The following is a 14,386-nucleotide window of genomic DNA, read 5'->3' on the forward strand; positions in this document are numbered from 1 at the left end:
ACAGCACGATCACAATTAGGTGCCCGCTAGCCTTTGAGGGTGACTGCTTCGGTTATGATGGTGAACAGTGATGGGATGTTTATTCATACTGGGCTGTGCTCTGGTGTCTCCACATTGCTGGATGTTTGTCTGATAGGCTTAAAAGGTCAAAAGTGAAAGGATCAGTGCTCTGCTCCAGGGTTTTGTTGCAGTCCTGCTTTTGAGTCTTGGTGGTTCAAAGGATGCTCTGATGCGGAATTTGTAAATCCCACTCATCTATCCAGAAAAAAACCCTTCACCATCCTAAGACTATGTGGACCAATCAGCATCGTTTTAGGATTTTGAGGGTGTGGTTTAGGTGTAACAAAAGTGAGCAAGCTTGAAAACAATGGTGCTTATTGCAAATACTCTTCAATCGTTTGTCATGCTGGCTTTTAAGATGCAGTGACAGTAACCTCGCATCATGGTCCAGATACAGTTAGCATCGTTCTCTTTAGCAGTGTCATCTTAACTATGTCAGCATTTGGCATGCCTGCATCTTATAGTCAGCCTTGGGGTTGCAGGTGCAGGAAGCTCCTTGGCGTCTTTAAAAGAGTTGAGTCCCTGGACCGTCTCTCAAACCTGACAACTCCAGCTGGCTCACAAGGAAGTGTTAACTGTTTCTCTCTGTTCCTTTCTCCTCCTCTCATCGGCTTCTAAAAACAGCAAAGTCATTCTCTAATCTCCCAAGCAAACAAAAGTACAAAATGCATATTTTGTCCCAAGCATAATTTTTGATATGATGTTGATACATAAGAAAAATGTGAGCACAGTCTGATGAGATTTGTTGAGGTGGACATATTTTAACTAGAGTGATAAGTCATCATCATGGATCGTGTTCGGAAGATAATTTTTGGCAGTCGGGAAGAAAATTGCTCTGGGTCCAGATTGATGGTCACATCGTGCTCAGACACTCCCATTTAACCCTTCATTCACCTATTCAAACTGCTTTAGACACATTAGAAACATGTTGTGAAAGCTCAATAAGCTAAGGGACAATTGTCAATCCTTGGAGGATTAATTCTGCTTTATTCCATGGCTATTGATCTAATTTTAGGGATGGCTGAGACATGTGATGAGCAAAAACATATATTTTAGAGGGTACAGGCAGCAGCTTGTTTAAACCAGAAAGGCTACTGTATGTTCCGGTGACAGGATCCTCTGGGGAAACAAAAACAACAACAACAAAAAACGGTTCAATACTGAGCAGCGCTGACCGTCGTCTGTCCGTTTTCTCCCCCACTTGCTCCTCCATAAAGCTGAGGAGCGCGGGAGGAATTAAAACATAATGCAAAGGTCTTTCTGCTTATTGCAGAGGCAGCTTATTGATGATCTGTCACATTAGCTCGCTTTGGGGAAGAAGTATAGCAACAATTTGGAATAAAGTGTAGAACAGGAAAAGAGAAATCATTAGCTCCTGAGGCAAGTGTTATGAATTACATGTAATAGCCCCCCTACTCATTTAATCTCAGTGGTGCCGGACACAGCAGGAAGCACTTGTATGCATTTATAGACACACAAATATAAGGAGCCAGCTAATTTTCTTTTTTTGACATAAAATTATATTTACTCCTTTATTCATTCCTCTCAAGCGAGGGGGCTTTTTGCAACTTGCATCCTCCAAGGGGGTCAGTGTTTCTGCTGCTCGTGGTCCGCTCCCACAATGCAATTCCTCAAAACTAACCAGCAGTATAATGTAGTTTATTGCAGAAAAAAATCTAAAAGCAGCAGCAATATAGCTGTGATTAAGTTAGCGACGGTTATCCTCGGGCTTCTTCTTTTATTGTATCTTATTTTGAAGAGGTTAGAGGTTTCATCGAATGTGGAACTGCTTTGATAGATTGATTCTTGCATGCAACTTAATGAATTCATATGATTAATTATCTTGCTTTGATTATAACTTCATTTCCATTCTGAGAAGTGAGAGAGGTGGTTGAATATTCAAGATAGTGTCCAAGACCATGTGTGGGCTTTATTGAATGATTAGCAGAAGTAATTTGTTTTCAGAATCTAATTAATCCTCTCGGACCCAGCGAGCAATAATCTGCAAGGACACACACACATAAACACACATCTCAGGAACTTCTCTTTTCTATCTTTCGAACTCTCTCACAGGCATGTGTGCATTTACTCAAATATATACGCATGCATGTGTCTTTTGTCCTTCTGCTACAGCCTCCAGGGACTCTTTCATCTTGGCAGTCGAAGCACCATTAGATGCAGATTGGTAAATCTCCAGTCTCAGCCAAAAAGTTGGGCCTAATTGACTCATCGAATAAGTCAAGTCTGCAGGCACTTTTCACGACTTTCTCTGTTTGCAGTCACTCTTTCTTTTTGTGTCTCTGTCCAACTTAACATCACTGCTGCAGAGTCCATGCAGAGGAATATGCGTGACTTCCCATTTAAGCATCAGCTTGTCCTCAAATGCCATTGCAGAACAAAGTTCTGTTGCCATAATCATATGCATAGATAATTGTCTATAAGTAAAAAGGGAAATTTCATATTAATTGCAAAATCAAAAACATTTAGTTTTCTTACTTTCAGGGGCCTAAAGAGAGCTCTTACTGAAATTATTCTAATAAGGATAATAATATCCTGCTGTTGTTTTACTTTAGCAAGTTGATGTGTCCCAACCATATCATGATTCCAAAAAAAAAGATTCAAAGTCGAAGCATCAGCATTTCAACCCCGCAACTATAGGGTTCTCCCAAATTTTAGACCTCATAAATATAGTTACACAGACCACACACACACACACACACAGATTCAGAGATTGTCTGACTCACATCGCAGACACAGGGACACTGATGCTCACTAAGCTCATGTTTAAAGTAGCTGCTGCTTGATCGATTGCAGCAACTAAAACCACAGAGAGAGAATAATTCAGAAATCTAAAAGATGTCTGCAGGGGCTAAATTTCAATATTAACAAATGTAATATCATGGGATGGGGGGGACACAGAAGATCCACTGAGAGACAGAGAGAGAGAGACAACAGTATTTAATTATTTATTTATTTATTGTAGTCTATTAATCCCTGTATTTAAGATGAGGATCAGTACAGATACTCAGCAGCGTTTTTCTGTGTGAACCATCCGATGTTCTTCGCCAGTGAATGTGATGTTTGAAGCCTTTAAATAAGGACTTGACACGCAGCGTGGCCCGCTCTGTAAACAAGCTTTGACATAGTCACGCTGCGTTCGCTTTACATCTGCACAGCAGTTTATGTTGTGTTTTTACAAAGCAGCTGTTCTTTCTTATCCCTGATTCCTAGTGCTCCACAACTCACCTGTTATAGATTGTGAAAGGTAAAGAAGACGTCACCAGACATTGTTGTTTATTTGTTGTTGTTGATGTTGTTTTTTTGCAAGAGTAAAAAGTGGAAATACATTTGGCTTCAATTTGGCATTCATCAGACAAGTTTATAACCTCCATTAGAAAGGTGCTGTTTCCTTTATTTTGTTTGCAGGATTACGCAAAAAAAAATATAAGGTCAAATTGTACCAAACTTGGTGGAGGGGAGAATAAAGAGACCAATTAAAGATCAGTGTAACATAACAAAAATAGCGTTTCTTTAACATTGGGTGAGTTTCCCTTGAGGGAGGTTTGCGCTCCCTGAGTGTCCTCTAGTTTAATCTACAAATTATTTTTTTTTCTATTTGAAAAAGACCTCTTAAAAGCACACTGGCCGTCCCTGTGGCACAGTTACATATGAATGTATGCACCGCATTCGTTGATGTATTAATTTGTTCTGCCAGGGAATCTTGATATTAAAGGTCACCTTCAGTTTGGTTATAGAAAAGCTTTCCACTGATCTACAATACAATAATTGCAGAGCTCTCGTAGATTTTTTTTTTATGTGTACATTTTTCAGCTTTATTTGATTTGATACAAATCTGCACTGCGGGGGTATATCTGCTGCTATGCCTGTGTGCTCCCTTGTTTAGTGCGTTGAGCCAGTTACTCCATATGGAGCCCATGAGATCAGATGGGGATTTAGTGCCGCAGTTTAAGAGTAGCATTTTTTTTTGGTTTAGTCTGGCCAAGCAGTGGCTTACAGAAGCCCTGAACCCTGTTAATTTATTAAACAAGCCCAAGTCGCATGGCCGGGCGACAAGGAGAGTGTTATAAATATTAAAAGAGGAGTTTGCTCTGCTACGCTCTCATATTAAATCACACAGAGAAGAGAATGTATGTGCCCTTATTAAAAGATAATGTGTTCTGGAGCTATAAAAATGTATAACCATCTACTCCAGATTCTTTCTTTCTTTTTCCTGCTTAAAATTTGTTTCTGTCTATAAGTCTTTATTTTTTCATTTCCTTTCTGTACTTCTTCATACGCCCTCGCTGTGTTTTAGTCCCTCAGTTAGCAGCAGTGGACTTGGACAGAATACATAAGTTCACTAGAGCAGGTGAACCGTGGTTTGAAGAGCCTCCCTCACATGGAGGGCATTTAAAACATGTTGCAGGCTTGTGTTGCTTCATGGGAAAGAAGCAAGTGGGATACTACTGTGAAAGTTTCAGATACTCACCACCTGTCGGCTAGAAAGAATGGGCTCGCTCGCTAAATGTGCTAACCCACATTTCTACTTCTTCTATAGGACTTTTTTATCCCTCAACTTAGTCTTACAGACAGGAAGAAAAGCCTGATGGGCATTTGTAACTCTCCACTCCTGACATCTTTTGTGCTCCTTTTGTTAAATTAATCTTTTCAAGCTTTGTGATTGCCAGTTACAAGAGGTACCCAAGAGATGTCAGGAACAAGGAGTTACAAATATCCATCAGGCTTTGCCTCCTGACTGCAAGACTAAATCGAGGGTTTAAAAATCCTTATGTATGGATTTTCCTGCACAATCTATTACACTTTTTTTTTTGGCCATCACCATTACAGCAGCTGACTTCAGCAGCCGTCTTCCACAAAAGGAGCAAACCTTTGCAAGCAGCCCTTCAAATGTGCCAAAAAGTAATTACTCCTTTAAATGTGAAAGTGATGTAGCAGCTGCACCATCAGACATTATGTCTCGTAAGCATCAAGAGGTCTGACTTCATTCCTGCAGAGACATGACAGGAGCACACAGCATGGCCAAAGCTGATATACAATAGCATGGTCGGGTTTTACTGGTGTTTGCACTGGATTCGGACAGCCAGACTGAGGCATCACAATCAGACAGAGGGTGTGTATGATAACAACGAAACACACACACACACACACACACACACACACACACACTGTCCACAAACAAAAGGAGGTAAAGAAATCCAGGCATCTGTGCAACTAAATGCCCAAGTTGTCACCCTGCTGGGCAGTGCCAGGGGAACATTCCTCTACTCTCTGCTCTACTGATCAAGCAGAACGGCAGCACAGTGAACCACACTAGGCACGCCTGTGTGTGAGTGTGTCTGCATCTGTGTGTATGTGTGCGTGTGTGTCTGTCCACTGGGAGGCAGTGAAGTGTGAAGGCCTGGTCACTCCGACCGTGGAGAGTTATGGAGCGCAAGCAAGCCAGCTGTTCAATTTGGCCACATGGGCGGACAAAGAAAGGAGAGGAGAACAGCGGCGTGGATATATGATGTGATGTGTATGTCCACCCCACCCTTCTATCACCGCTCACCCTGCTTTGGCTTTGCCGTATTTTAGCCGTCATGAACCCACATTACACACAAAGAGGCATGTGTTACCCAAGTAAGGAGGATAATGAGTTGAGTGCTAATTTCTCAGGTGTCACAGACTCATATGAATAATACAGGCTATTCCGTTATCCATCTCCCCCTCCGTCATCGCTGTCAGCTTCTTCTTTTTTTTTTTTACATCCACCTACAGTTAGACCGTCAGTGTCACATCCTGTCTCTTACCTTGAATAGCCTGCAAGCCAGACTTTATGAAAAGGGAAACCGAGGTGAATAAAGGAAAAGAATCCTTTGATGGGATTTTTGCACGAGGTGTGAAGAGGCTCATAGTGCAGATTCTTCACTCATTCATGACTCCTCTCTAATTTCCACTGCTTTTCTAACAGCTGGGGACCTGTAGCAACGCTCCAACACCTAATTCATTTTCCTAACAACAATCCTTCCTCTCCAAGAAACAGAAAAGGCTTGATCTTTCCTTTTTATTTTCTGTGTGATGATTTATTTACTGTGTACTCGTCTTTCCACTGCTGCCCTGGTTTGCATGTTGGGGACTCCTGCGGCACAGTGGGGGTGGTCCTGAATTATTCACTTCTCCTTTCCGAAGTCCCTATTTCATTCTCTTTTCCCTTCATTTTGCGGGCCGAATGTCTGTCTCTCTTCCTCTCGCTCTCCGTTTTATTATTCTCACAGAGATCGCTAGGCAGCTCTGCTCTGACTGCATGATGTGAATGGAGAGAGGAATGACAGCAGCTCAGAATGATCATTAGAGCAAGAACGAGCTGGAGATAATCTTCTCTTTCCTCCTTATGCTGTTTTATTTTTGGTATTTTGCCGTTCCTCTGCCCTTACCCCCTCACCTCACCAACTGGTGCCTTCATCTGCTCTCTTTGTCTCTCTCTTTGTCTCTCCTCAGATCCAAATGCTCTGGGGCAGCACGGCACTGACCATGCCTTGATCGGAGGAGTGGTGGCTGTAGTGGTCTTTGTCACCTTGTGTTTAATCATTGTTCTGGGAAGATACCTGGCCAGGCATAAAGGTAAAACCACCGTGGACCAGACTTTGGTCTCTACGGGCTCACAGACCCTCTGGATCATGTTCCACTGACCTGTCCTGTCAGTATCTTCAGGGGACAGGCGTGTGACATAGCGGCACTGGTAGGAAGTGAACATGTACCTTGAAGATGTGTGGCCCATATAATGATGTCATAAATGCAAATGTAGGACTACAGGGTACTTGCATACTTCCACTAAAGTGAGCTCAGCCAAACTCAACTCACGCATCCTCCTGTCCCTGTTCCAATGCTGCGATTGAGTCGGTTTCATCATCAACTACATGAACTAGACAGGGGCCTTTTTCCTTTTTTTAATTTCTCAGTGGTCCTGGGTAGGAGGTGTTCCAGACTTAGCTGCAGGGCTCCACTCTTGAGCTGGAGAGATAGAGGGTCCCACCAAGCTAGTGAAAATCTCCCTCGCTTTCTACTCGCAGACCGACAAACAGGATGTTACAATATGCAAGAGTGCTGTGTGGAAAAATTAGAATAAGTACAGAATTATTCTAAATATTCATTATTCACAATTGAGGTAGGTACGATTGAGCTGAGAGCGAAGATATTTGAATAAATATGGAATTATCAACAACAAACATGGAGTGATTATGGTCACAGATGAAAGATCTGTTTGTCAGTTTGTGGTTTGCCCACTTCACATACTCTCAAGAAAAAAATGTATTTTTTCATAGCAAAAACTGAGATCTGTATCAGGGTGTTTGAACGAACACACCTTGACTGGCGCCATTGACAGTACTAAAGGTGTCGACGCCTCTCTGCTAGATCAGTTGGGGCTTTTACACACTCGCTCTGCTGTATTTGCATATCCTGCACTGTCCCGCTCATTGGAGAAATATGTTATATGAATAATGTAGCATCACTGATGTCCTCAGATCTGTTTCTCTCCTCAGGGGCCGAACAGCACGCAGGGCTGCACGGTGTTTGCTTTTACGTGATATAGGTTTGTTTTTTGTTTTTGTTTTTTCCGTCTCCACAGGAACATACTTGACAAACGAGGCCAAAGGAGCGGACGACGCACCCGACGCCGACACAGCCATCATCAACGCTGAGGGCAACCACGCACACGCAGAGGAAAAGAAAGAGTACTTCATTTAGACTGTAGAGGGAGCTGTGCAGCTTTCTCTTCCTTCACCCCCCCACCCGCTCTACCAAACCCTGTATGTTCCTTTTTGCCCCCCCCCCTTCTTCTTCGCCCCCGTCATGCCAACGTGGCAGTCCACAGACAGTCCCCAAGTGTTTTCTTATTGTAGCCTTTTGTTGAGCCCATTTCTACATTTTCATCTTGTCCCTTATTGTTTTAATTTTGTTTCTTCTACTTAAATATTTTTTTTTATTGCAGCCAGTTTTCACAAGCAGCTTGCCATCGCTGCCCGAGTCGTCATCGCTCATTTTTTTTCCTCATCTCTGACCTTTGGAAATGTGTAAATCTACCATGACCTGCTTCTTCTTACGATCATCTTCTCTCCCGTTCCTCCTTTCCCAACCAAACACGTAAACACATATCCCAGTTTCTCGCACATTCCCACAAACACATATCATATCTCACATCAACACGGTGCCTAAAAATACAGACGCCATTGAACTTCTGTCAATGCCTTCATGTATCGTCTGTCAGTAGCAATGTAAATGCTTTGTAGATGGTTAACTGGACCGTCATTTCATTGCTTAGCTCACAGCTTTTGATTATGCATTGCATTTTTATTTGTCGTTTTATTTTTTTTTTTTATGAAGATCTGTGCTGTTTACGCCTTATACATATCTATCACACTGAATATGGTACTTTTAGATGATCCACCTCCTCAACCCCATCCTTTAAATAGACTTGTAATTAAACAGCGGACCCTTGTAAGATAAGAAGAAGGCTTTGTGTAACACTGTAGCAAGGTTTGTCAGATAAGTGTATAGTATGATTTTCATTCTTAGGGTAGGGGTAAAAGGGTAGTGTGGTAATGTTTAGAGCTGAGAAAACACACCAAAAATATATGAAAGAAGCTAGATGAAGCATTTCGTCACATGAACTCAGTCAAGAAGATAAAAGCTGATATCTGCTGTCTCTCTCTGTATCATCCTGCACTGTCCAGGCTGCAGAAGCTCATAGCAGTTTGTTATTCATATAAAAATGGCTTCAGGTCAACAGAGAGTCACTCACTTCTCTCTAATAGCTGTATAAATTGTATTGAACCAAGCCTAGCTTTTCACTTTGAATAATTTCATTGTCATGTTGAAAATATTTTAAGACTTAAGGATCCCATGAAATGTAAAATGAGCAATCGGAGGTTAAAGCAATACTTCAACCGAAAAGTGTACTTTGTCTTTCAAGTATTTACAAATGTAAATTGGTGTCTTGAGGTCACATTTTTCCCTCCTGCATCGCGTATGTGTGACTCCAGGAAGCAGAGAGAGCCGGGCATGTATATTTAGCTTGAAGCTAAAGGTTGCCAACGTCTTACAGCAGCAAAAGTTGTCCAAAATCATCAGTATGATCTCCATCTTCTTTACCAGGAAGATGTTCCTCATCCACATGAACATTTCCAGTCCAATGCGACGCTCAACGTGTGTGGACACGTGCACGTGAATTGCTCCAGCTCATCCACACTGGCTCGTGGTCGCGCTGAACTGGATGTGTTGGGGTCCTTTTTTTTTTTTTTTTTTTTTTTTAGGTCAAATCAAAGTGTTTTACTGCTGGATAAAAAAGGTGGAGATCACACCAAATGAGGTATTCGAGAGTTTGGAATCAGACATCTGACAGTTTTGCTGTTGTTAGCAGTAGGCTAGCTTCAAGCTATGCGGCTAGCTTTTTCTTTTTCTTTTTTGGATTATAGAGTGCTGCAGGAGGGGAAAAAACATCTTGGGACGCTCAAAATAGCTTTGTGGGTCCTGTAAAGGCAAAGTAAACATTTTTGAAGGAAGTATAGCTTTAACACAAGGCAAAAACAAGTACGACATGTACAGGCATTAAAGCTTTTCTTCACTAATTCAGTAAATTCAGTTCGGATTGAGACCTCTGCAAAAATGAGGTCCACTTTGGTTTGTATAGAAGTCGATGAGATCATTCAGTTATACAACAACTTTATGCAAATAGCGATGACATCAATCACAATTTGTTTTTTAAATTACCAGCAAATTTCCGTTTAGCCAGTTTTTAACAGTTTGTTCACTAACTCGACTCTCACCTGTCAGTCAGCGTACCTGCTCTTCGTATTCCCATTTTCTCAGAGCTGCTCTCCATGACCTGAAATTTGATTTCCATTTCATGGGGTCTTCAAGCACAAAAAAAAAGAAGAAGAAGAAGAAGAAGAAGAAGAAGAAGAAGAAGAAATAAATAGAGTGTGAGTGCCAGTTCATAGATCTGCAGGGGCCTCCTTTCCAAAACGAAAAAACTGAGGACAAATAGAGAAGCACAAAAATGTCGAAGTAAATGAATGAGTACGTGTGTTCCTTTGCCAACAACACGATCGCCTTGGGAATGGTTTTTCTATTCAAAACGTTGGTGGAACAATGACAAGGCTGTTGTTGATTGAATTCTAGAAAAAAAAAATAATACAGTGCATCTTTTTGAAAATGTGAGCAAAATTCTGTTTTTTTTATATCAAACAATGTTTCTTATAATTTGTTTTGTTTGTTTAAATGGTTCTAAGCTCCCTGCTGTATATTGTATCTGCTAAAATGTGGTTGATTGTGAAAAATTGCTGTTAAATTCTGGATCCCCTTATTCCTTCAAATTTGTATATTAGCCTCCTTATCTATTTGCTTTTGTTTCATTTTTCATTGCATTATCTTTTTTAGACAACTTAAAATTGTTTGGGCACTAAGCATGTATATAATGTGTGAAACCTGGTAATACACATTAGCATGTCGTTTTTTTGTTTTGGGTTTTTTTTTGGGGGGGGGTGTATGGGGGGGTTCCTTTTCATGTCTTATTATTTTTAACTCGATTATTTAAGCAAGAACCACAACATATTCTAATTCTGGAGAGGTTTCTTGTGTTTGTGGCATGCTCTTAGGTGCTACAAAACCGAAGGATTTAGCACTGTTGAAAATATGATTAACAAAAAAAAACAAAAAAAAAAACCAAGACAAAGAAAAGGAAGGATGCAGTTACTTCTTGAAAAACGGATATGTTACAAATTTGAATTGAAATGCACTGATAGAAATATTACCGTCATGTCTTTGGAGGCCATGTAAAGTTTCCCACACTCAAACAAACATCACATCCCCAGCCTCTCTCCGTATCTTTCATGAGTTTGCGGGCTTTTAGTCCCTCCTGTGACAGAGTGATAAACACCACGACCTCTGGAACTTAAAGGAAATGTACTAATCTAGTAAGTGGAGGAAGTTGTTTTTTGTTTTTTTTTTTATCAAGGGCAATAACTTAGTGGGCCCAGCTGTTCCCAATTTGGTGGCCAATTTTCCGACATTATGCAAATAAGGTCAACGACTAAGGTCTCTATGTGTTAACGGCTGGAGTGAATCACAAGTTGGGAAAGGTTCAATCAATCACTTCAGTTTTTGCCTGTCACCGCTAATGTAGACGCTAGGACGCGTATTGTTTAAAACACATGAATAAGCTGTGCCACACTTCCCATATGTCACCTACGGGTGCTACTTCAGCCTCACCGTGAACCTTCAGCTGTTTCTGACTTGTCTTAGACTGGCTCATCTGTATATCATGTGTGTATAGAAAAAAAAAAAAAAACTTTATCAGAATGAAGTAATGTGTTATTTTTGTTTTTTACTTTTATATCTAGTTTTTGTTTGGGGTTTTTTTTTTTGCGTTTCAAAAAATCACTGACGCTATTAATCATTGTGTACTCATTTTAGAAGCAAAACATTTATTTAAAAAAAGAAAATAACCGGCTGTTTTGTATCAAATCAACACATAAACAACCAGATCTGCAGTGTTTCTTTAGAATTTGAAGCTGAGATGTAATTTCCTGAATTATGCACTCTGAATAATTTGATTCTTAGTGTTATTGTTGGTTTTGTGCTCCTCTTTCTGAGAAATCACATGTAAATATTTATTTTGACATGATAGCAATGAGCTAATTTGTTGCAAATGGCTTTTTATAATAGACCAAACCAGAATCTTTTTTATAATTTGTTATTTTAACAGCTTGGCACATACCATCATGCACTATCTCAGTATGATAGGATCAACTCTTAGTATTTTGTTGTTGTTGTTGTTGTTGTTGAAACTAAGCTTTAAACCTGTTGCCTCTTGCTTTCCAATGTACACCGTTTAGGCTAATACACACTATATCATGGGCCTTTAATTTCTTACTGGCGACACAACAGCAGTATTGCTAACACGTCTGCAGCGCCAACTTTTTTTCGGGCACAAGGCCATTTTATTTTTTCAACTGTTCGGTAATTTCCTGGCTCAAATCGAACCCACTTTCTCCGACGGGCAGTGGGAGTGGTGGAGCGGAGTGTGTGTGTGTGTGTGTGTGTGTGTGTGTGTGTGTGTGTGTGTGTGTGTGTGTGTGTGTGTGTGCGTGTGTGTGTGTGTGTGTGTGTGTGTGTGTGTAAATGCAGATTAGACAGCACTGTACATTTGGCATGAAATTGCAACAATTTTGTGAACAATTTTCTTGCTGGCAAAGGCACATAGAGACCAGAACAAAAATCACAAAACACCTTTCATGTATCCTATGAGGTTTGCTTGAGTTTACTTGAGTTTTTAACGTTTTCTTTTATCTATAATAGATTTAAATACACACACATTTTAATGTGATTCAAGTGGTTTGTAACAGTTTAGTTTTTTAGTTTAGTTGCATATACCAGTATATAGAGTTCACATCTTGCCGCTTATCAGCCGCAGAAATCATATGTACGTGTAAGACAATAACAGTAAAAACACATTTTTATAGTATCTTATTGTGGATGCTGCCATTACCTTCAAAATGACATGAAATCAACTGTTCAGTGTCTTCTGAAATGCAAATTTCAACTCACAAAAGAACATTGACCCACTCACACACACACACACACACACACATACACACACACACAAGGACGCACGCACCACCTGATTTAGCCCCGTCTGACTGCTGCTTTCAAATCGGGATGAGACGAGTTGATGTGTTTGATGATTATTGAAGCTATTCCACCGTCCACCTGCTGATAGCGCGTTGTGTATTCATGCGGCTCCAGCATATTCACCACACTGCAGTGCCTCAGCAGAGCGTCTGGTCAACAAAACAAACAACAACAGAAAAAAAATTACAAGTGTCAGTCTGGCATGCGTGTGTATTTGGCCCCTGAATTTGTGTTTGAAATCACGTTTGTCACCAGTTTAAGAAAATTAGAGGCTCATGTGTACTAAGGGGAAAAAAATATCAGCTCTTAATCCCCGATTGTAAAAGGGAAGAATAGAAAGTAATCACAACCTTTCTAAAATATTCCTTAACATTTAGTTTTCCTCATGATTTTAATGGTTTGAATTGGTCTGTTCCAGTCCCTTGGCTCCTCCTCTGACCCTCCATAGCTGTAGACTGGCTTCCCTTCTTCGTTCCTCTGCAATATTGACACTAGAATCAATCAAACTCCATATGATCACAGGTTTACAACATGACACCATTTCTTTTCTTCTTCTTTTTTTGTTTTTAGAATTATTATTATTATTATTATATCTATTTCTTCTGTTTTACATCTCAGGAATATGTTTCATTTAGAATTTTTTTTTTTTTTAATTGTTTGTTTTCTGTCTTCAAACTGAGATGGAGAGAGAGTGGGTTCTCTGCTCGTCCCACTATGCTGAGAACACCCTGTATTTGCTGAGTTTGAGACTCTCACGATGTTAACGAAACTATTCAGTGATTCTTCAGTAATTCTGTCATCTTGCTGTCTTCGGAATATTATACACAAGAAACGGTTTCCTGATGTGACAACTGACTCGAAATGCTGAGATTTAGAAAAATGCTGCAAATAATCCGATTTTCAAGGTAGAATTTGTGTTTCTACACAATGTTATCTAACTCCAGCTCACGGTGTGTGAACAGTTTAATGCTTTTGCCGTCTACAGTTATGTTTCTCCTCATGGCGACACACATCTTAATGTCTATGAGTCTTTAGATGAAAGGAGTTGTAACGCACCATCACTCACTGAAATATCCACAGTAACGCTCAGCAAGATCAGAATTACAGCTAGACACACGTTAGTTCAGCTTCTGATGTAACTTTGGTGATTTAAGGGGTTTTTGTATCAAGCTGTAATGAGACGGCTTGATTCAGTATATAGCACCATGATGAAGGTGTATTTCTCCCATTGTCTGTGGGATTTAATATATTTAATTTAGAGGTTCGTTCTCATGTATGAAATGGAATTGTTGAATAAATAGTTGCCATAACATCTGTCTGATTCGATTTTTTTTTTTTTAAAAAAGCCATTGTTGTCCTGCTGTAAGCCCGGAGTGGCCGTAGAGGAAAATACTACTTAATTAACAGTAATTAATTTGGGGCCAAGAACTTCAACTTCTTCCCTCAATCTGATGCATTTTTGGCATGAGACTGAACTTTTGCCAGCAATTTGATGCATTTTGTCCACAAGACTTAAAAAGTAACTATTTTGTAGCCTTACAATATAACTTGTTCCCACAGTTTGATTAATTTCTGGCAACAAAATTCCTTTGTGTTCCCATAATTTGATTGTCTTTTTGTTTGAATTATAACTTTT

The 14,386-nt window shown here is 40.2% G+C and overlaps 1 protein-coding gene across 4 annotated transcripts in view; it reads left to right on the forward strand.

Moving 5' to 3' along the window:
* The window catches only part of cadm2a (cell adhesion molecule 2a), a 224,811-nt gene extending 212,579 nt beyond the window's left edge, over window positions 1–12,232 (forward strand). For all 4 annotated transcript variants that reach the window (XM_086226028.1, XM_086226029.1, XM_086226031.1 and 1 more), the window contains 2 exons: window positions 6,559–6,681; window positions 7,688–12,232. In XM_086226028.1, coding sequence (XP_086082154.1) covers window positions 6,559–6,681; window positions 7,688–7,806 — 242 coding nt within the window. In that variant the 3' untranslated portion in view covers window positions 7,807–12,232. The remainder of the gene's footprint in view (window positions 1–6,558; window positions 6,682–7,687) is intronic.
* The last annotated feature ends 2,154 nt before the right edge of the window (window positions 12,233–14,386 follow it).

This window comes from Aulostomus chinensis, chromosome 15, assembly GCF_037954235.1.
Source record: "Aulostomus chinensis isolate RoL2024-O1b breed Wild chromosome 15, RoL_Achi_v1.0, whole genome shotgun sequence".
Lineage (NCBI taxonomy): Eukaryota > Metazoa > Chordata > Actinopteri > Syngnathiformes > Aulostomidae > Aulostomus > Aulostomus chinensis.